General features: G+C 31.6%; 3 protein-coding genes and 1 long non-coding RNA gene across 4 annotated transcripts; 2 read left to right on the forward strand and 2 right to left on the reverse strand.

The window, feature by feature from the left end:
* Positions 1-16: 16 nt before the first annotated feature.
* On the forward strand, positions 17-6455 carry LOC105673201 (cyclic AMP response element-binding protein A). The gene is made up of 5 exons (XM_012368673.2): positions 17-527; positions 2874-3330; positions 3485-3750; positions 4006-4549; positions 4909-6455. The coding sequence occupies exons 1-5, from the start codon at positions 420-422 to the stop codon at positions 5316-5318; spliced, it is 1785 nt and encodes a 594-aa protein (XP_012224096.2). The 5' UTR covers positions 17-419; the 3' UTR covers positions 5319-6455.
* LOC105673054 (cyclin-dependent kinase 2-interacting protein) lies at positions 6443-8367 on the reverse strand. Its single transcript, XM_012368391.2, has 4 exons — positions 8062-8367; positions 7622-7845; positions 7339-7447; positions 6443-7050 (listed from the first exon to the last, which is right to left on the reverse strand). Exons 1-4 carry the CDS (start codon positions 8108-8110, stop codon positions 6851-6853), a joined length of 582 nt encoding a protein of 193 aa, XP_012223814.1. The 5' UTR covers positions 8111-8367; the 3' UTR covers positions 6443-6850.
* An 8458-nt stretch (positions 8368-16825) lies between these two features.
* LOC105679559 (ankyrin repeat domain-containing protein 54) lies at positions 16826-20785 on the forward strand. Its single transcript, XM_012379639.2, has 4 exons — positions 16826-17354; positions 18510-18576; positions 18664-18868; positions 19369-20785. The coding sequence occupies exons 1-4, from the start codon at positions 17016-17018 to the stop codon at positions 19805-19807; spliced, it is 1050 nt and encodes a 349-aa protein (XP_012235062.1). The 5' UTR covers positions 16826-17015; the 3' UTR covers positions 19808-20785.
* On the reverse strand, positions 20059-21493 carry LOC136999939 (uncharacterized). The gene is made up of 2 exons (XR_010890246.1): positions 21365-21493; positions 20059-21121 (listed from the first exon to the last, which is right to left on the reverse strand). It is a non-coding gene; the product is annotated as an uncharacterized lncRNA (long non-coding RNA).
* Positions 21494-21561: the final 68 nt, after the last annotated feature.

The raw sequence follows: 21561 nt of genomic DNA on the forward strand, positions 1-21561 counted from the left end.
TACGTATCTCGCTGCTACATGCTGTGCCACGTTGGCAGTCCGGTCTCTAGCGTTGCACAGTTTTCACAAATAGAGTGTAATTCCGTCAGTTTCTTGTTTCAGTATCTAACATGTAGTTATTTCCACACAGTATTGAGTGTTGAAATGTAAAAATATCGTGAAAAGTTTTCGAAAGTGCGAACCAATTTCTCCACGCGGTTCGGACAATATGCTTTAGGGTGGGGCGAGGAGAAGGTCATAGTTAATCCTCGCTGTTACTTTACATTACAACTTTACATCAATCGGCGGCTATTGGCGACGATTCGCACATATCACCGAATACTAAGTACTTCAACGATCTCATTATTAGTGCTTCTTTTAATGGTGGCATAGTAGTGACAGTTTGTGGTTACGCCTAACTGCAACCTCTATGTGTGGCAATGATGTCGGACATGAATCTGCTTGATTTACTGGATGAAACGTTTTTCAAGGAAGACATTAAGAATGAGCTGTTCGTCGATCACAATTATAACGACGACGTCATAGCGGTAAGCTCCGGTTTACTCACTTTTTGTTATCCCATCTGTGAACTTCTGACACGCATGTTGCACTGCCATGCCACATCGCATTGTCAGTGATTCTTTAAATTATAGAGTATATTATTGCTCGTGATACTACAAAAACATCCGTTTGACATAGAAATATTGACTATCGATCAATTTATTTAATAAAATATCAAAATTATAATTAAAAACTTTTCTATTTAGTATTATCACATGTCACTATTTCATATTACCATATATCTGAACAATGTAGCAGTTTATAGGATTCAAATTTTTCAAAATTTGTTACTTATTTAAGTTTATGGTTAACTTTATGTTAACTTACATTAAATACTCTGTATAGTATAACTATGATAGAAAAGGATGCGTTGCATTATTTAATTTCTTGAATTAGAATTGTTATATACGACTTTCTATGAGCTCGACAATTAACATTATCGAAAATATATTGTAGCCTGTTACTGTGCATCTTGCTTAAACACTGCTAAGAATCACTAAAAGATTTACTGTATTTCATTACGTTCCATTTCTCATTTAACGTATTTCTTCATAGTAAATAAAGAGTAAGCAATCGAATATAAGAAACCTCACTTGAACATACTTTTAATTTAAAATATTTCTTTCAAGTAAAAAAAGAGTAACATTTATAAAGCGCAATAACTACGTACTTGTTATGCAATATTATCAAATTAAACATAAGTTTTTGCACGAATTCGACAAGTTAAATTAATCATGTTAGAATAATTCTTTTCTCTGTGCGTAAAAAGCATTATTTATTGTCATAAATCCTGTTAAATGTCGTAATAATACGATTAATAATTATCGTTACTATCTAAAATCATACTTTCAATGAGTTTGATAACAATTTCATTTCATTATAAGAACTAAATATACATTTTATTGATAAATCTTATCATATCTATGTAACATATGGTGGAAATGGACGCGCACGTGGTACGCCGGCGTGCTGTGCTATCAGGAGCGAAATTCCATTCATTTACTTATGTTTTCTTAATTTAACTATTAATTAAATAAATATATTTAGTTATGTTTCAATATTGTTATGTTTCAATTCGTAATATCGCGATCGCGCAATGTTATTCCGACAATATTGATGACGTTAGGTAATAAAGAATAAATTTTTCTAAAATTTGTCTTCGAAAAATTTGTTTTACAATTTGTTATGTCAAAACATTATATCGAGAATAAAATCAACAATATTGCCGAATGCGGATAATATATTTTTCAAAAGCAATTTTATCAAAACTGATATTAGAGATCGGGCATATTTTTTGACAACTCAGTTTTTGACCAGTTAGGACTTTTTTATTTTTTCGTACATTATATAGATATTTAATTATATCTTAGTGATTTATTTTAGTCAATTTATTTTATTTTAAAACAGAGTACTACAGATAGAGATTCACTTGCGACATGTTAACGATGTTTTTCGACGAATGGAATACTTTAAACATTCAAACATTGCCGTTGTTCTTTTAAATTTTGTATTTTATCTCAATAATATTATGTAGATTAATGCAGATTAGATGCTAAGGAGGCTAAATATAACTTAATATTATTAAAATCGTTTTTTCGATCTCAAAAAATTAACATATGGTACTAACTGCCCACGTGCATAATTGTGCTAAACCGTTAAAATGAGCGTTGTACGATATTGTGCTTGTCTGCAATTAACTAACAATAAACTGAAAAACTTTAAATGAATTTTTTGGCATAACAAAAAACAGCCTTTTATTAATATTTTTTCATATGACAGTTTTTGTTTGTGATTTATTTGTAAATATCCGCATGTGATAGATGTTATATGATAGCATCGAACATTTTTGCAGATTTTATTGTCGAAATATTTTTTTATTCTTTTTCGAATATGTTCGAACCGGTACAGCCGCGGACATGGTCATCACGCAGCAAATGGCCTTCGAAAGGATACCGTTAGTTTACGGAACTCTTCGTGACCAATTTATTGTCTTTAGCTCTACACCGCATGCTCTGATATAAATTTATTAATAGTAATTATTATTTTCTGTGTAATATTTTTCAATTAAGATATCAGATTATTATTATATATTAACTTCGAAAGGAAAACTAATTTTTTCTGCTAAATATTAATATTATTGAGAGGAAATATAAATGTAATAGTTCTCGTATGTTGGATGTCTTTTCAAAATGTTGTTCAAAGTTTTGACGAAAATTTTGTGCGAGAAATGAGATAGAAACAACCTATGCAATGAACTCAAGAATGAAGTCGTATTTGTTGATAGAGGAAAATTGTACACAAAAAGGTTACATATGATTTTTATAATATTTTAGACGGAGGAATGCCCGACAAATTCCGATGACTTGTTGTCTTCAATCTTAAAGATGGAAGATTCACAACTTGATTTCAATTTGATTGGCAAGGATCTGAAAACAAGTCCGTCTTCTTCGTCGGACAGCGGGCTTTCTAGCATGCTAAGTCCTTCTTACGAACAGCAGTTGAGTCCATTCTTGTTGAGAGCGGACAACAATGAGGAAGAACAGATTGAAATCAGCAACTTCGATTTGAACAGCCCACAAAATTTCGTAGATTTTGAGCCTGCTGCTAGTCCGTCTTTGGGCAGTGTAGACAGTCCGGTTAGATCTATTATGAGCTCTAACGTCGGTTCACCAGCCACTGACGTTGCCGAAGAGATGGATTACGAACAAACTTTGGTTGCCGTTGTAACGCCGAACAACACTATGCCAAATATCAACACTGTTGTCGCCGCAGAACAGCCGATTGATATTGGTGATTAATGATTTTATTACATCGATTACTTCTGAGTTTATAACTACATTATATGTAATGACTCTCTAATTGGTAGAAATGTTAATTAAATATTCTGGAAATAATGAGGAGAATTCAACAGTATAGTAATAATGCAGAAATTTTTATGTTACAGATCCAGCATCTAAACAGCAAGTGCATGTTATGCCACAAGAGAACATTGTGAATGTTCGCAATTTCACATGCAATGGAAAACGAAACGTTCAACAACTGATACGCGTCACTCCAGTGGGTTCTGATAATCCGCGATCAATTCTTTTGCCAGTAAACTTCAAAAACATGAAGAAAGTCCGAACTATTAAAATCATGACCGCTACACAAGCAAAAAATCTAAAGAATTTCAAAATCAATCAGGCAAATATTATCAATAAACCTATTCAGGTGCGTAAAGTATGCAACGTGATGGAGGCATACACATGCACACGCTCATATACACGTACACATTGTATATATATATATATAATTCAATTCAATTTTAACAAGCAAGTTTAAAAAAAACTACATTAGAAAAGAATGCTAACAAAAAATATACATGTGTATGTGCGCGCACGCGTGTGCATGTATAATTAATTATATATAAAATTAATGAGTAGGCAGTTCAATAAATAAATAAAAATATTTATATTGTCTAATTAGATGACTATTAAGCAAGAAGATTCTAGTAGCGACAAAGGTTGCAACTCCAGTGACGAGGTGCCATCGGAAACGGACTCGCCTTATCCAAGACTGAAGCTAAGTGCCGAGGAAAAGCGACTGTTGCAAAAAGAGGGCATCACATTGCCCAGTCGTTATCCGCTGACGAAACACGAAGAGCGTGAATTAAAGAGAATCAGACGCAAGATCCGCAACAAGATATCCGCACAGGATTCTCGTAAGAGAAAAAAGGAATACGTGGACGGCTTGGAAGATCGCGTGAAACAATGCACGGAAGAAAATATAACTTTGCTGAAACGAATCAAAGTCTTACAGTCGCAGAATCAAAGTCTGGCTGGTCAGTTAAAGAGATTACAAGCACTCATACAAAAGGGCAACAAGAGTGCTCAGCCAGCCACTTGCCTGATGGTCTTACTGCTTTCATTAGCTCTCGTTGCTGTGCCGAACCTGCGATCACACTCCAATAATAATAACAATGATCTGATGCAACAAGAGCAGGAGCAACCGGAGAAAACATCACTGGCGGGTAAATTTCGTTATTCTTTTGTTAAAAGAATATTTATCATAGAGTGTTTGTTTTTCTTCATTCTACCTCACTTCGTTATTGATTATCCACATTTTATGAACAGCATAGCATAATAATAAATATACACATTTTGATAGACTGACAACAACATTGTTGTTGCATAAGTTGCAAACATTGGTAAGAATATACGCAAAATTGTATGTGTGGCTAAAGTGAGATAATCGCGTATATCGATTCTTCTAATAAGGATTTTATATACTAAAATTTATTGTTTTAAAAATATACAAGCAAAATTGTTATAGCAATATGATTTGTACAAAGATGTATTCGATTATGGAACAATTATTGTAATATTTTAGGCCGCTCGAGAACCTTACTCTATACGAAGCAACTAATGGATGAGGAGTTACAGCAGTATGGCGAAGAATTATTGCAGGAGGTTGAAGGCCTTCTGGATCATGATTACAGCCCAGTAATGCAAATGCCTCTCTACAAACGTCCCCGGATTGACAATGAAGTTACACCCAAGTACATTTCTTCTATGAATTACGTGGGAGGAACACTTGGCTTAAAACCAGACCTCGCGATGACGAATGGGAAGTACATCGAGCCACCATTGGACGACGTGTGGCCGCCGCCAAATCCAGGCGGACAGAAGACGGCCAAAGTGGTGGATAAACTCGAAGCTCTTACTAACGAATTGAAAATCAATATTTCCGATGTTGAGGGTACCAGAACAGTTCTTGTCAAAGTACCTCAGAATAAATAAAGTGCATTTTTTTAGAAATAAAACGTATTAATTTGAAAATTTAAAAAAATTTTCAAATTGTGAAAACAAAAGTCGCACTCTCTTAACACTAACACGGTAACGAGGAAATAAATTGGCTTACTCTGGGCATTCTAGGATAATGATGGATAATCAATTGTTTCATTAGAACAATCCCCATCTGGGAAGTTTTATATTCATGAAACAATGATTGTGTTCAGAAAGCTCAATAATTATGCCACTTTAAGTAAGATGTCTGTATGATTGGTGTACTTATGGATCCAGTAAAACAATTTTTTAAGAATTAATGTGTTATCTGAGCACAATCAATACACTTCCTAACTGCTATAAACTGTTATCAACGTTTATTGTACTATATATTATTTTTTAATGATTTATTCAATATTAGAGTTGTAAATCCCAAGTGGTTATATTTTAAACTTTTTTTTGTAAAATCATTTTCGTTATGTGTGGTTTATATACTAGATGCTCTGAATTGATAGTACAACCGGCAAATGGATGATTTTACACAAAAAAAATCAGGAATATAGAATAAAATATTTGTATACAAGGTGGCATTTCAAGAAACGTAACTTTGAATATTTGTCGCATATACGCGCACTTAACAATGTTCGTTTTGGTCATATATTTTCTAATTTACTTCAATAATGACTACTATCAATAGATAAATAAAAAAATATAGCATTTTATTCGAAAAAGTAATTTAAAATCATGCAAATTGAAAGAGTTGTGTATTGAGAATATAACGCTCACTTTTGTTTCAAATTTTTTAATTAGTTGTCTAAAAAAATAAAGCCTGGTATGAAAATATTTTCGACTAATTTTTATACACATAATTTCTTATTCCCGATTATACTCTGTTTTTCACCTTAGTTTGTATATGTAAGAAAATTTTTGTAAATAATTATAAATACGTCATAAAATTTACGATATATTATTATAGCTATAATGTTATCTTTATAGATAACTGATATACATAATGTATATCATTCTACAAGTAATAGAGACGTAAAACAATACAAATAATTTACGACATTTTGATGTATATAATACACTTATAATGTGTGAATATTTATGTTAGAAAAAAATATACTATAATAATAAAATAGTTTTTGTGCATATGCTTCATTTATTTAAGTCATAATATTAATATTTTTAATCTTTTCTTCCATAATTTTATTTTATCTTCAAATTAACAATTCCATGTACATTCGATAATATTATTATTTTTATTGAAAAACTAATATTATTATTTTAATGGAAAAACAGCTTTTATATTCCTTAAAAGATTGATATGCAACAGAAATCTTTTCTATTTTACAAAGTGACAACTAATGATTAAACAAAATATTTTTTTGCTAGTAAAACAATGTTTAGTATACAATATTAATCATAACATTTCATGTATGTAATAATGTTATCCGTCCACGCAACTGGATAGTCACGCAAAATGATAAAAAGTTGCTTTATTTTTTTTAACTATATCACAATAAAAAAATGTATATTAGAAACTTTCATTTTTTGTAATTAATTTCAAGAAGCATCACATCTAATAATAATTTTACATGGTCATGTAAGAAAGGTTGATGCACCCATGCTGTAAGAAAAAGCACCTTCCAAGATTCCGAAGTTTTGTGAGCAACATTTTCAAGTATAATGCGTTTCAATTTAGCTTCCTTACAATATACTTCATGTATAGATTCTGCTACTTCCTCTAAACGTTTAAAACACACATAGTAATATAATTTTACTAAAAAATTGTACTGCTATTGCTATCTATTTTAATTATGAGAAAGTAATATATAGCGTTTTTGAGAGAACAAATTTTGATGCGTCCATCAACGAATTTGGATCTATCCTGGATCAATTAATCATTATTTTATTGTAAATTCAAGTCTTTTACTAATGGAAACAATGCAATGATATCATTAATCGATTGGATTGATCACAATCTGTTCACACAAAACGCTGATATATTAAATACAAATAAAATGTTGTTTACCAAATCTAGTCACTGGCCATGTTAGAAACAATTTATCTGTACTTTTTTGTAAAATCTTTGCTGCTGTTAATTGATGTTTAATTTGATCCAAATTTTCAACTATGTTATCCTATAAAATCATTTATTTCAATTATTTATGTCAATAAGTTCATATATAACATTATAAAAATTTTAAAATTTAAGGAACTTAAATCTAAAGTTAGTTGACATTCTCACAAAACTAATATTCATAAAATTGTAGATGATATAATATAGTATAAAAATACTTCAAGAAAGCATTTACCATCCTATTACAAATGTTGCCCAAGTTGACACATAGATCTTGCAGAATTAAAAAATATTTTTTGTCACGTCTTTTCTGTGTTATATCTTTTATATAGGTAAGTCCTTGAGCATTGAGATTGTTCCATTGCTGTATATTTGCATGTATATTTAAGACTAAATCACTTACAAGACGTTTAATTCCTGTCAAATTTTTCTTTTGAACTGATTTAGATAAGGATAATCCTGTAATTAATTTATATTAATATAGCGCAAATTATAACTTTACTAAATCTCTCCAAAAATATATAATACATTTTTACAATCATAAATTACAATAAAAATACGCTCTATTAAAAAAAGTAGTTTACAACTTTTCAAAGTTTTATTGAAATCGGTATAAAAGTAAATATTCTTATAATTTAAATCTAAATTGAATCTTACTGATAGATGAAAACTCACTTTTCGTCGCCTCTATGAGATTAGAATCATTTAATTCTACTTTCTTCATTCTTATACCTTATAATTAATTTAAGAATCCACAAAGGTAATGATTTTATGTTTTTATAATATATTATTTATATTTTTATCGCTAAATGATCACTCTTTTTACAATTATCATACACAAAATTGCAAACATTCTATTTTGAATCTTCAATTATATATAATATAAATAGATTGGGTTATGTTATCCCATTTATACCATAGACAACAAATTTCTTGCAGACTTCTATACTGTACCGGAGAGAAGCCTGAGAAAGGCCACGCTGCCGTTTTTCGTAAGATGCTTTTTCTAGGCTGTACACTAGCGGCGCGTACATCCATTTTACAGCCTGCCTGGAACTACATGGCCACATCCATTTTCCGGGATGGTAAAAGAGCCCTGGTTGGTTCATGTCCATGTTACATCCACAATTTATTGAACAGAAATACGTCTCGCATATAGATGTAAATTATATCTATATGTTATAAATTGTATTTATATAAATTATATCTATATGCGAGACGTATTTCTGTTCAATAAATTGTGGATGTAACACGGACATGAACCAACCATGACTCTTACCATCCCGGAAAATGGATGTAACACGGACATGAACCAACCAGGGCTCTTTTATCATCCCGGAAAATAGATGTGGCCATGTAGTTCCAGGCAGGCTGTAAAATGGATGTACGCGCCGCTATTGTACGGCCTAGAAAAAGCGTCTTACGAAAAACGGCAGCGTGACCCCTCTCAGGTTTCTCTCTGGTACAATCATTTTCTTTCTTTCAATGGAAAGAGAAATTAAAAAATGTTGTAAAATAAAATACATTGTTTGTCGAGCAAAATACAATATAATAATAGTATACAATAAATAATATTAAATTCAGAAAACATATACAATGAAGAAGACATATACACAACAATGCTGCATACAGATGCAATAATGTGATATACATACATATATATGTAATACAATATACAATTATATAATATAATATATAATATACAATATAATATACAATATATTAATACAATATTTTGTACAAATGAGAAAAAGATTTTTACAAGTTTACAATATTTAAGAGAAATGTTCCAGTGGCAATATATTTAAAAATTAACTATTATTAAAGATGTGATGTTTTCTATGAAAACAATATTTTTAATATTATATAATAAAAATTAAAATTTACTTCGCGGAAATTTAAAACCAAAATTTGTATTTATTAAACGACGATATTAAATATTTGCAAAAATAATTGGATACGTAAATATACCACAGTTTCCGGACATTATATTTATGAATATTAAAAAATTATTTTGTTTATATATTTTCGGAGATTGAGACATATCCACAGCCATTGGGACATTTAGCTTATTACAATTTTTCTTAATATATTATCCTGTATTCCATCGAAATAATATACAAGATAATACAAAATAAAAATAATATGCCAATATGTCAATAATATGTCAATAAAATCATTTAAACGTTCAAAAGTTTTATGTATAATGCAAAATATTTTAGTTAAAAAGAGCTGAACAATACGATTTTTTATGTATAATCGAAAGTATCTCTTATAATTCAAAAAGTAGTAATATTTTATTAGTGAAATTTATTAATCTAAACATTTAAACGTCTAAACGTCAAACTTTTTCATAATTTACGCAAGAAACATCTTTCGTTTTTTGAAAGAGAATCTTGCTGTTTGCCCACCCGAAGTTTTATCATTATTTTTGTCATCAATAAACTAAAAACTAACTGCCAAAGCAGAAGTTCCAAAGTTTATCAACAGCAAAAAATTAAAAAAAAAAATACAATATAGAAGTAATAAGAAGTTTTAAAATCCTACCTAATTAGAAATTCTATACCTAAGAGTTCGTACAAAAAATTTTCCGCGGGATGCTTTAGCGCAGAGCTCGGCTCAGTTACCGCCATTTGCATCTGAAATTCGGGGGGGAGTTTTTCGCAGGATGCTTTAGCGCAAAGCTCGACTCAGTTACCGCCATTTGTATCTGAATTTCGAGAAAGTTTTTCGCAGGATGCTTTTGCGCAGAGCTCGGCTCAGTTACCGCTATTTGCATCCAAAATCTGAGAGCTACTACCTTGGTGTTTCTCACAGGACGCTAGCGCAGAGCTCAGCTCAGTTTCCGCTAGTTGCGTCCGAAATTTTTGTTGATAGTCGATCATTATTCAATGATCGATCGTATCAACGTTGTTTCGAGATCTGTGCTCGACCATCATCGACGGGACCACGAATTTCGAATTTCCGCGCTCAACCATGGGATCAACACTAGAACTACCGACGATTAACATATACCAATTTTTATTTCTTTTTTCTTTCTTTTTAAAAGGTGATAAAGAGAAAAAATACATTAATCAATTTAATTACTTAACACAATGCAACACAAGTCACAGAAAAAAATCTCAAAAAATACATTATAAATTTAAATAATTATTCTAAAATGAATAAACCGGTTATTTTGACCGCTTTGATAGTTCTAGTGTTTTAGTGTTAAGCCATAGGACCACGGATGCATGGGTAAGCTAGGAAAGATTGCGAAGAAATTGACGTATAGCAAGAATAAATATATATTTCAAAATTGTAAATAAATTGTTAATAAAAAATGCACTCCTTTTTTATTAAATAAATTATTTCAAATATATCATAATTCATTAATATATTTACGTTTGTGTAAAAGAATTTTCTTTTTCATTTTTAATTTAAATTTGTGATACATTTGTGGTACATATGTATTTAAAAATTTTCTTACTTTTGCTTTTCAACGCCAATTTATAATATTTAATCCTGGAAAGATATAAAAAAATAAACCACTTACCGTAGGGAAGGAAGAAATGAAAGTACACATTTACACACAGAAAAGAAATTTTGCTATCGCAATAAAATAATCGTTGCTAGTGCATGTTAAATATGTTAGCGATAAAATTTCGCTATTGTAACTACTTTTACAGATTATTCAATATGCAACAAATCTGGTTTGTTCAAAAAATCGACAAATTTTGAGATGAGAAAACAAGTTAAAATTCGCTGTTACAACAAAATAATTAATTTTTAATAAATTTATTTTACTATTGCAATGAATTGTCGCCATTAATACAAACTTTGATAATAAGATAAAAATAAATTTCTTATTATATATTAGCAATATAATTTGCAGATTTAAAAACTAATTTCGGTAAATAAAATTATTATCTATAACAAATCTCTTTGCTGTTCAAATAATAATCAACTGTAAGAAATTTTGCTACGATAGCTTATATAAAATTTACTGCGGCAGCAAATACTTTTTTTCTATGTATTAACAAGTTTTATCTTTTATTTTATGTATAATCTTTTTTTTTAAATATTTTTTTTCTTCTATTTTTTCTTATATAAAAAAAATATAAATAAATATATAAACATAAGTACATTATTCAGAATAAAAATATATTAGGTTATTTAAAAAATTTGTAATAATTTTTATAATAAAATTGAAAACTATTTTTATATGTTTAGAGTCATCTTTGTTCAGTAATATATGCACCATTGTTTTCGACAACTTTTGGCCATCTTTAACAACTTGTGCATACATTATTAAATAAAGATATATAAACATATAAAAATTGTTTTCAATTCTGTCATCAAAAAATTCTACAAACTCTCTGAATAATTCAATATATTTTGTTCTGATCTGTCAATCATGAAATACATTTAGGAAATATTCCAGGATTAAATATTCATCAACGCATCTAAGTCCTAGCCTATCCATTTTAAGATAATGAATCGAAGAAATAGTGTACCTTTTATAATTTTATTCAAAGTATTCTGGTGTATGATTATATTTTTAATATTATATGATTAATATTTAATATATATGGATTCAAAGGGCTATTAGGCTGATGAAAGTTGCTTCAACTTCGGGCTCAATCAAAATCAAAATTAGAAACACTTTGCTTTTTTTTAATGTATTAGTAACACATAATTAAATTTAATATAAATTAACTAAAAAAATAAGTACTTCGTTCTTTTAAAAACAAATGCACGTACAACTCAAAATACTTTTAAAAAATACAAAAGAATAAAATTTTGATATAACTACTATAAGGCAATAAAAATTATACGACCTGCAAAGTGTCTCGCGTTTATATATTTTTACACCATTATTTGATCCATTATCTTAATAATAAAAGACAAATTAAACTAACTCACCGATCGATGCGCAGCAGCGGAGTTGTCGTTCTGTTGATCTGCATAGTTGATCTGTAAAACACGAAATAAATCAAAATTATAGCAGCGTTCACAATATGAAATATTTGTGAAATCATAAAAAATATTGAGTACATTGAACTTTTAATTCGTTTTCTAAGCAAATATGTAATAAAAGAATTATTAAAAAAGTTTAATTATTTAAATAAAAAGTAAAAAAATATGCGAATAAATTCTAATAATGATAAATATTAACTAATGTGAATATTTTGTCTTTCAAATATTTTAATGTACAATATTTTCAACAAATAAATAAATTATTGCTTACCGTAAAGTTGCTCCGCCGGCGCCCGATGCTCCTCCTCAGCCTCCTCCTCCTCTCAGTGGTCCTTCGAAGCACTCACATTGAATCTCACGCGTTCGCGGCGCATGCATTGCTCGCATGCGTACCTAACCTGAATACGAAAATCGCGCGATACTTAAAACGGCACTCCCGACATCACAGGCGAATCGAACCGAATTGTCCAAGCTGTGACGTTACGCGCGAATTCCGTCCGCGTTTCAGACGACCACATTTACCAATTGGGGCACGATTCTCTCAAAACAGAAGGCAAAGATAAGCTTGAAGAAGATGAGGTGATTAGTCATCCAATCAACCGACTAGATACAAGACATCTGAAAAGCAATCGGTAGCGTTTGACTAACTCCGGTAGCCGTCCTCGACTACCTTTGACAGTCCGGCTATCTGTACAACTAGCGCGCTGCACGTAGAACCGAAGATTGCCCTGCCGTAGTCGAGATTTTATGATTGAAACCGACCTTTCCCTCCCCCGAGCCAAGCCTAAAGTCAAAAAAAATCGTGTCCCAATATTTGTCATACAGCAAAAATGCGTTCATCTATAGATTCGCTATAACTCTCGGCATTAACGGCACTCCCGACGCGCATTTTGTTATACTATACGACGGAACGAATATATTTTGTAGCACTGATTACGCGCACAAAGTTGATCTGTGAAATAAAAAAATAAATGCAAATTAGTGTTTGAAATAATAAATATTTATAAAATAATTACTGCGCACATTAAACTTTATATTCGTTTATTTATGCACACGTCTAAACAAAGAATTAAAATTTTCAAAAATATATTTTTTGAATAAAGAAAAAAGTTTAATTAGTTAAAATAATAATATGTAAAAAATTTCTAAAAATGGTAAATATTAATTTACTATTATAAATATTTTACTAAATATTTAAAGTATTTTAAATATTTTATATCCGCTACATTATATAATATTTTATATGTAATATTTTGCGAATAACAAATAAATGAATTATTGCTTACCGTAAAGTTGCTCCGCTGGCGCCCGATGCTCCTCCTGAGCCTCCTCCTCCTCTCAGTGGTCCTTCGAAGCACTCACATTGAATCTCACGCGTTCGCGGCGCATTGCTCGCATGCGTACCTGAATACGAAAATCGCGCGATACTTAAAACGGCACTCCCGACATCACAGGCGAATCGAATCGAATTGTCCAAGCTGTGACGTTACGCGCGAATTCCGTCCGCGTTTCAGATGACCACATTTACCAATTGGGGCACGATTCTCTCAAAACAGAAGGCAAAGATAAGCTCGAAGAAGATGAGGTGATTAGTCATCCAATCAACCGACTAGATACAAGACATCTGAAAAGCAATCGGTAGCGTTTGACTAACTCCGGTAGCCGTCCTCGACTACCTTCGACAGTCCGGCTATCTGTACAACTAGCGCGCTGCACGTAGAACCGAAGATTGCCCTGCCGTAGTGGAGATTTTATGATTGAAACCGACCTTTCCCTCCCCCGAGCCAAGCCTAAAGTCAAAAAAAATCGTGTCCCAATATTTGTCATACAGCAAAAATGCGTTCATCTATAGATTCGCTATAACTCTCGGCATTAACGACACTCCCGACGCGTATTTATTACGACGATCACACGGTATTTTACACACTCCTGACGCGATTTTGTCGTATAATGACAAAGGTATAACTCGGATATCGCTTGTCGCACGGAATACGCGTTCGACACTCCGTGCCGAACAATATGGGCTTGTTCGTTTTAGCTGCACTGGGGCAGCTCTGGGTCTGCTCTAAACAAGATAATACAGGACAAACTATTTATCTGTCCTGTATTATCCTGTGTAGAGCAGACCTAGAGCAGCCCCAGTGTAGCTAAAACGAACAAGCCCTATGTACGCAACAGGTAATGATGGAAAAGGGGGAAGAGGGTGGAAAACTGTGGAAAGTAGTAAGAGTGGTAGAGGGAGGGATGATGTGGACCAACCAATCCGTACGAGTGCCGCCGTGCGACTGGTAAGGGGCAAAATACCACAGGATACCTCAAGGACTTTGCGCAGGCCTAGAAGATAACACGCGCAGAAGTAATACGTAGGGAATTCGAAGCAGGATAATGTATGATAGAAAAGAAAGAGATAGCGAAAGTATGGAATGCGTAAACAGCGCGTACGCCGCGACCAAAACAATCCCCAAACGCTATGTGTAAGTCTGGTTTTCTCTGCAATTAACACAATACGAAATATTTTTTATGTATTAAAAAAAAAATATATTTTAATGTGTGTGTGTGTGTGTGTAAAAGATAAAGCGTACGCAACAGGTAACGATTGGGAGGGAGAGGAAGGTGGAAAATTGTAAGGAGTAATAAGAATTGAAGTAGGGGGGATAACGCGCCGATACGCGAAACGGTCTGTCTCGTTCAAGTGCCGCCGTGCAAATAGTAAAATTTAGCTCAAGCTCAAGGATAAGATCAAATTGGGAAAAGTACTATTTGGAAGAAGTAGGGAAAGGAATGTATACATGCCGATCAGTGTGTGCAAGAGAGAAAGTGTGAGAGTGAGGAAGAGAGGATATAAAATACGTAGGTCACAGAGCGAACGTAAACAACCCCCCCCCCATGCCGTGAATCAGCGTCGAAATTCCTAATATAATATACCATATTTTCCACATTATAAGATATTCTTTGGCGTTCAAAATTTTAATTTTGATAAATAATTTACTATTTTATTTTTCGCCTACTATCGTATTTTGTATCGTATCGTATTTTTAAAATTTTTATCTGTAGATTTGTCAGCGTGATCCAATATAAAAATTAATTTTACTTGATTAAAATTCCGCGTTTTAAAGCTTTTTGAGCGTTTTTCTATTTCGTATTATAACACAAATGAATAAATATAAGAATAAAAATTTAATTAATAAATGCCCACGCAATGAAAATGTCACGAAACACGTCGCTTTGCGTGAACACGGCTGCCCGTGCAATAAATTTCGATGAAATAAATCTTTTGAAATGCGCGATTTAATCGATGTACAATGCGAAATTTATGTTACACAATTCTTATTTATTGAGATATAATTTGTATTTTCCATTTTCTATTACCAATTTTAAGTAACTCAATTGCGCAAAATTTCTTCTTTTATGATAGATAGATACTCGATGCTTGAATGTTTATTTATTTGTGAATGTTGATTTATATTTAATAAAAATTGAATTGAGGTAATAAAGAATAAAAATTACAAAAAATTAATTTTTATAGTTATAAATTTGTATATAAATGATTCATTATTATTCATTCCATTAATTATTATTTCGTTATTCGTTATTATTTATTCTATTAATTATTATAATAACAGTTTTTTGAAGACAAGTTTAATAATATATCTTATATTATACCCCCCCCCAACGTGTCATAATTAAAAAAAAAATTATAAAACGTTATGTTTTATTTAGATTAAAAATTAAATTAAATTTTGTTAACAAAAAATAAAAGTAAAGTGTTTTAGTCTAGTAAAAAGATATGTCCGTTAGTTTAATGTCCGTTCATTTAAAAAAATTATTATTTTCTGAAAAATCAATAAAAAATAAAGTTTCGACGCTTGCGTTTTAAATCTGGTGGTGTGCACGATAGGCAGATTCGTTTTAGTTGCATTTCTAGCTTATTTATTTTTCTTAAATATAACAAATGTTAATAATAATAATATTGATGATGTTATTGTTACTCTTTGATTTTTAAAATGTGTTTTTATTTTTCTCTAATGTATGTATCACCAGAGAAAAGCCTGAGAGGGGCCCACCATTGTTTTTCGTACGACGCTTTCTCTAGGCCGTACAGTAGCGCTAACTGGATCCATTTTTCGAGCCGGCGGAACTACATGGCCAGATCCACAATTATGGATCTAGCACAGACATACACCAATCGGCCGTTTTACCATAGCGAAAAGTGGATCTGGCCATGTAGTTCCGCCGGCTCAAAAAATGGATCCAGTTAGCGCTACTGTACGGCCTAGAGAAAGCGTCGTACGAAAAACAATGGCATGGCCCCTCTCAGGTTTCTCTCTGACTGTACTAAACCACCAATCGTTTCAAGTTTTTTATTGGCGGAGACGATACAATGACGTCATTAATCAACCTTGGTCCGTTCACTCAAAATCGCTATAACTTTCTAGATTTACTAGAAAATTTACTAAAATGTAAGCGCATAGAGTACGGAGTGTTCCACTCTATCTAATTCTCTATGTTCATGAGATATTGTAACGGTGTAGATGTGCGAGCTAACAAAGAACGACTTTTTGTTATTTGCAATTTATATCTAAACGTGGTTTACATATCGTGACGAACTTCCAGATTTATGTGAATGTGAAATAGTTCCTCGATTATTAGTTGCGTATTCGAATGTAAACATGACGTCGGTAGACTCGGGAGTAGAAACTGGAAACGACTCGAATGATAGTTCGATCTTGTTCGAACTTGTTCAGCATGATGGTCAACAGCATGCTGCTAATCAGGTCGTTAACAACAATAATAACAACAACAACAACAATAACAATAACAATAACAACGTTACTAATTTTTCTATCGACATGGATAACATTAAATGGCCGAGTCATGTAGGATTCAGCTGGTGTGGAGATCTGCAACTGGAGAATTATAATTATGAGAACAAAGGAAATTCATTAGACAGTAATTTGATATCACCAAATTCTGGAAAGCTAACATTACCAATGAACTGTTGTAGTGAGGTAAATATAATGGAAATATTATTTTGAATATAAACATAAGGACCAAATAAAATGTAATACAAAAAGGCATCTTCAAGTTCAATAGAACCTTTAAGCTAATACAAATCTTAAATCAAGACTGATTTTCTTAAGTCATAATTAAAAATTGGCAGCAATGATGCATTTTATGATTTTAATCATTGTGGTTTTAGAAAGCCAATCATAGTATAAATATTCATGAGTGAAAATTTGTAGTGGAGTATAAAATATACTCCACTACAAACTATTTCTTTCATCTCTACTAATTTAATTCAACTTTTAACTGAATCTGACTTTGGATGGACTTCCGAAAAGCTATCATCTCTGATTTAGCTGATATTTAGCCTAAATACTTATTTTAGTAAATAATGTTCTGTCTAGTAAATAATATTCCCACGTGGATTTTTGGCGCAAATGCCCCTTTCACCCCCCAGTGCCCTCGCCTCCATCAAAGGTAAAACTGTTTTTGTTAATTATTTCAGAAAGTATTCATTGTACGGAAAAAGTTGTCAAACAAAAAATGAAGCTCATAAAAAGCTCTACAAATAAGGTCCTATACATATTTTACTTAACTCCAATATTTTAATCATTATTATCAAAAAACTTGTAAAAGCCCCCGTAGGAGGGGCGGCATCCACGCATACACTTTCCACGCGAAACGGGGTTCCACGTGGGTTTACCCACGTGGGAATTTCTACGCAAAGCGAGATTCAATCCAAGCTATATGTGTATAGTTGTTTGATGGTGGAGCCTCCCGCAGGGCGGCGGAACACACTGCCTCCAGATTTTTGATAACGACTAAAATATTGGAGTTAGGTAAAATATGTATAGGACCTTATTTGTAGAGCTTTTTATGAGCTTCATTTTTTGTTTGACAACTTTTTCCGTACAATAAATTCTTTCTGAAATAATTAACAAAAACAGTTTTACCTTTGAGGGGGGGTGAAGGGGGCATTTACGCGAAAAATTTATTTGGGAATATTATTTACTAGATAAAATAATATTTGAGCTAAAAATCAGCCAAATCGGAGGTGATAACTTTTCGGAAGTTTATTCCTGACTTTTATGTATCAAGAATAGGATTTATAAATTAAAAACATAAGAATGTAAAGATATGTAAAGATATTGTTATTCTAGGCAAGGAATTGTGATCGATTAAAATGGTATAGTAAACTTACCTCACCTGTTAAATTTGTAAAAACTAGTAAGTATTTTGTTACAATTTTGATTGTATTGTTATTTTCCATTTTGATTATAATTTCTTATTATATGTTTTTTAATTTTAATGCAGGAAATTGTCATAAATTAAGATCACATCTTCGTGCTCGCAAAAATCCCATAATCATTAACGGGATAAAATCACTTACCGAACGAAGGATGCGATTAGCCGCTGCATCAAATAATATCATGATGATGGAAGAACTCTTGAGCAATGGTGAATCACCTAACTGTTTTGATCTACAAGGGCGAACTCCACTTCATCATGCAGCTTGCAGGTAATCTAAATGATCATAGTAAATACACTTCTATATATATTTTTAAAACTATTTATTACCGCATTTAGTTACATATCCTTTGTGATTTAAACAAGTAATAACATATTGCCAGTTGATCGAGTAGATCTACCTGTTTCATGAGTTATCACTGAATGACCAAATGGGTAGATCTATTTATTACACACAGTTCGAAAAAACTGCAGTGCGCAACTCTAAGCTTATACTTACTCGAGTTGGCAAAGTGGTGTTAAATATGAGGTTAATTTTAGTGATGTTGGATGCAAGATTTGAATTGCTCATAATGTTTTAACGTATCTATGCACATCTACTTTTGTAAAAATGTCCTAATAATACTGAATATTAGTATAAAATTAAGATAGTACAACTATGATAAGCTTTAACTTTTATTTTTTTTTTATTGTGTATTTAACGTGCCGTCAACCATATAATATTTAGTTGCTTTTTTGACACTGGTTTAACTTTTATATTCTCTCACGCAGAGGTTATACAGACATGGTTCGTATATTGCTGGAGTATGGAGCAAACCCGAATCAACGTGATTGTATTGGTAACACGCCGCTGCATCTAGCCGCAGTCACCAGCAAAATATCGGTAGTGACATTGCTCTTAGGAGCTGGTACTGATGTTCATCTGTTAGATAAATATGGTTACAATCCGTTGCAATTAGCGCAAACAAAATTGAAGCTTTTTCAGAACTGCAAAGGTGGAGAAGATATGATTAAAGTCAAGGAAGAAATGCGTCATGTAGTTGATATGTTAATGGTGTATTTTCAAAAGCAAGAGAAAAATACTCAGATTGAGATAGAAATGTTGAGTAACTTCTGCTCACGTCTTTCATTATCTAACACCTCAGATCAGGTTCAGAGCGACGTTAAAGATTTATTGATGAACATAAATGCTCTCAGTATAACAAGTTAATCTGTTCACATAGGACATGCCCTTATAACGTAACGCATACCGTTTATACACACACATCAAATTTCTAAATTTTTCTATTTTACATATATATAATTTTTACAAATATGTGTGTTATTTTTGGAAACTATACATATGTTTATCAGGATATTGAAACGTTTGAAAATTTTAAACACTAGCATCTATGCATTAATGATGCAAAAATATCTTAAAATAAACAGAATTCTCAGACTCATACGTTTTTAGTGAGAAAATGTAATAAGAAAATAATAATTTTTTAAAGCACGAAAAATAATTGTATATCATCAGGAATGTGTGTTTCCCAATAAAATGCACCATAGCTGTATAGATAAACAGCACAAACATGTACGCACACAGCTTCCAAAAATAATGCGCATATTTTTGGTATTAATATTGTAAGGCCCTGTGCACAACAGAAAAAATATTAGGAATAGGAATAAATATTAAATATTAGGAAGAAGAATTTGGAATTATTTTATTTCAAACAAAGGAATGAAATGGATTAGTTATTTCTAATTCTTAAATTTTTTCATGATACGATAATACATCCCATTTTCTTGGTCTGAAATAAAATAATTCCAATTTTCTATTCCTAATACTTAATATTTGTTTCTATTCTTAATATTTTCTCTATTGTGCGCATTATGTTTAAATTTGGCATAAAACAAGTTGGAAATAATGACAAATTTGCAATCTCTATAAATTCAATACTTTTAAATTAGGTACAATTATGTTAATGCGTGGAAAAAGTACAGCATCCTCATATTTCTCAATTATGTTTATAATAGTGATAGATTGAAGAAGACGAACAGCTTTTTTATTCACCTTTTGTATCTGTAGTCTAGGATCATGTACGAATGTGTAAATAATCTTTACAATAATTTTATAAATGCTGTATATAATCCATCTTTAATAATTGTAACTTTATTACATGGAAGAAATAAATGAGCATATGCAAAACTTCTGTATTATAATTATATATTCTTTGCATTAAGTGTAATTTACTAGTGTAATTCTAATTTGTAAACAGATTAAATAGTTTAGTATAATTAAATTTTTATCTAATAGCATTTTCGACTGACAAATTTGATGCTATTTTTAATAATTATAACATTAAAATATAATTTGAGCATTTTAAAAAAGCTTGCGAGGGTTAATGAGGACCTTGAAAAATCTTAGCCGTTATGTGACTCCATCCTTTATTTCTTTGCGAGTGTGTAACAGCTTTGGAGGACGCGCAACGGTCAGAAAACGCTTAATCGCGTCCTTACAATTTTTATTTCTCTTCTAGGATCTCTGTGTGAAAGGAAGACAGCTAAAGCGCCATCGTATGATTAATTCGAAAACTCTAATTTTAGCCAAGACTCAAATCATTTTTTTAAATAACATTTTTGCAATAATTTATGTTGCAACATACATATTTTTAAATACATATGTGTATATATATATATATATATATATATATATATATATATATATATATATATATAAAAATTGCAAATCTGAAATCATTTAACGCTATTATAGATAACAACACACCAGCGATGTGACGACGTCGTCTTCGTTGCCGATTCGGTAAAAAAGGACAGAAATAATACGCTCTTTTCCAGTCCGAAGCTGGCCGAAGCGCAGAACTCACATGTCGTCGCAATATCCCCTCCATTCATGCTGCTTGCTTCTTGCGTCTCAAATCTGGCCACGCTAGTGACAGCGCAATACAGTGCTGCCACTGGTGA

Source organism: Linepithema humile, chromosome 5 (assembly GCF_040581485.1).
Source record: "Linepithema humile isolate Giens D197 chromosome 5, Lhum_UNIL_v1.0, whole genome shotgun sequence".
In the NCBI taxonomy this organism is placed as follows: Eukaryota; Metazoa; Arthropoda; class Insecta; order Hymenoptera; family Formicidae; genus Linepithema; species Linepithema humile.

Coding starts and splice junctions, on each gene's coding strand:
- LOC105679559 (XM_012379639.2), top strand. CDS start 17,016: ATGACGTCGGTAGACTCGGGAGTAGAAACTGGAAACGACTCGAATGAT. Junction 18,577..18,663: donor TGTTAAATTTGTAAAAACTA/GTAAGTATTTTG, acceptor ATTTTAATGCAG/GAAATTGTCATAAATTAAGA. Junction 18,869..19,368: donor CTTCATCATGCAGCTTGCAG/GTAATCTAAATG, acceptor TCTCTCACGCAG/AGGTTATACAGACATGGTTC.
- LOC105673201 (XM_012368673.2), top strand. CDS start 420: ATGATGTCGGACATGAATCTGCTTGATTTACTGGATGAAACGTTTTTC. Junction 528..2,873: donor ATAACGACGACGTCATAGCG/GTAAGCTCCGGT, acceptor ATAATATTTTAG/ACGGAGGAATGCCCGACAAA. Junction 4,550..4,908: donor GGAGAAAACATCACTGGCGG/GTAAATTTCGTT, acceptor GTAATATTTTAG/GCCGCTCGAGAACCTTACTC.
- LOC105673054 (XM_012368391.2), bottom strand. CDS start 8,110: ATGAAGAAAGTAGAATTAAATGATTCTAATCTCATAGAGGCGACGAAA. Junction 7,846..8,061: donor TCTCATAGAGGCGACGAAAA/GTGAGTTTTCAT, acceptor AATTAATTACAG/GATTATCCTTATCTAAATCA. Junction 7,448..7,621: donor GCAACATTTGTAATAGGATG/GTAAATGCTTTC, acceptor ATGATTTTATAG/GATAACATAGTTGAAAATTT.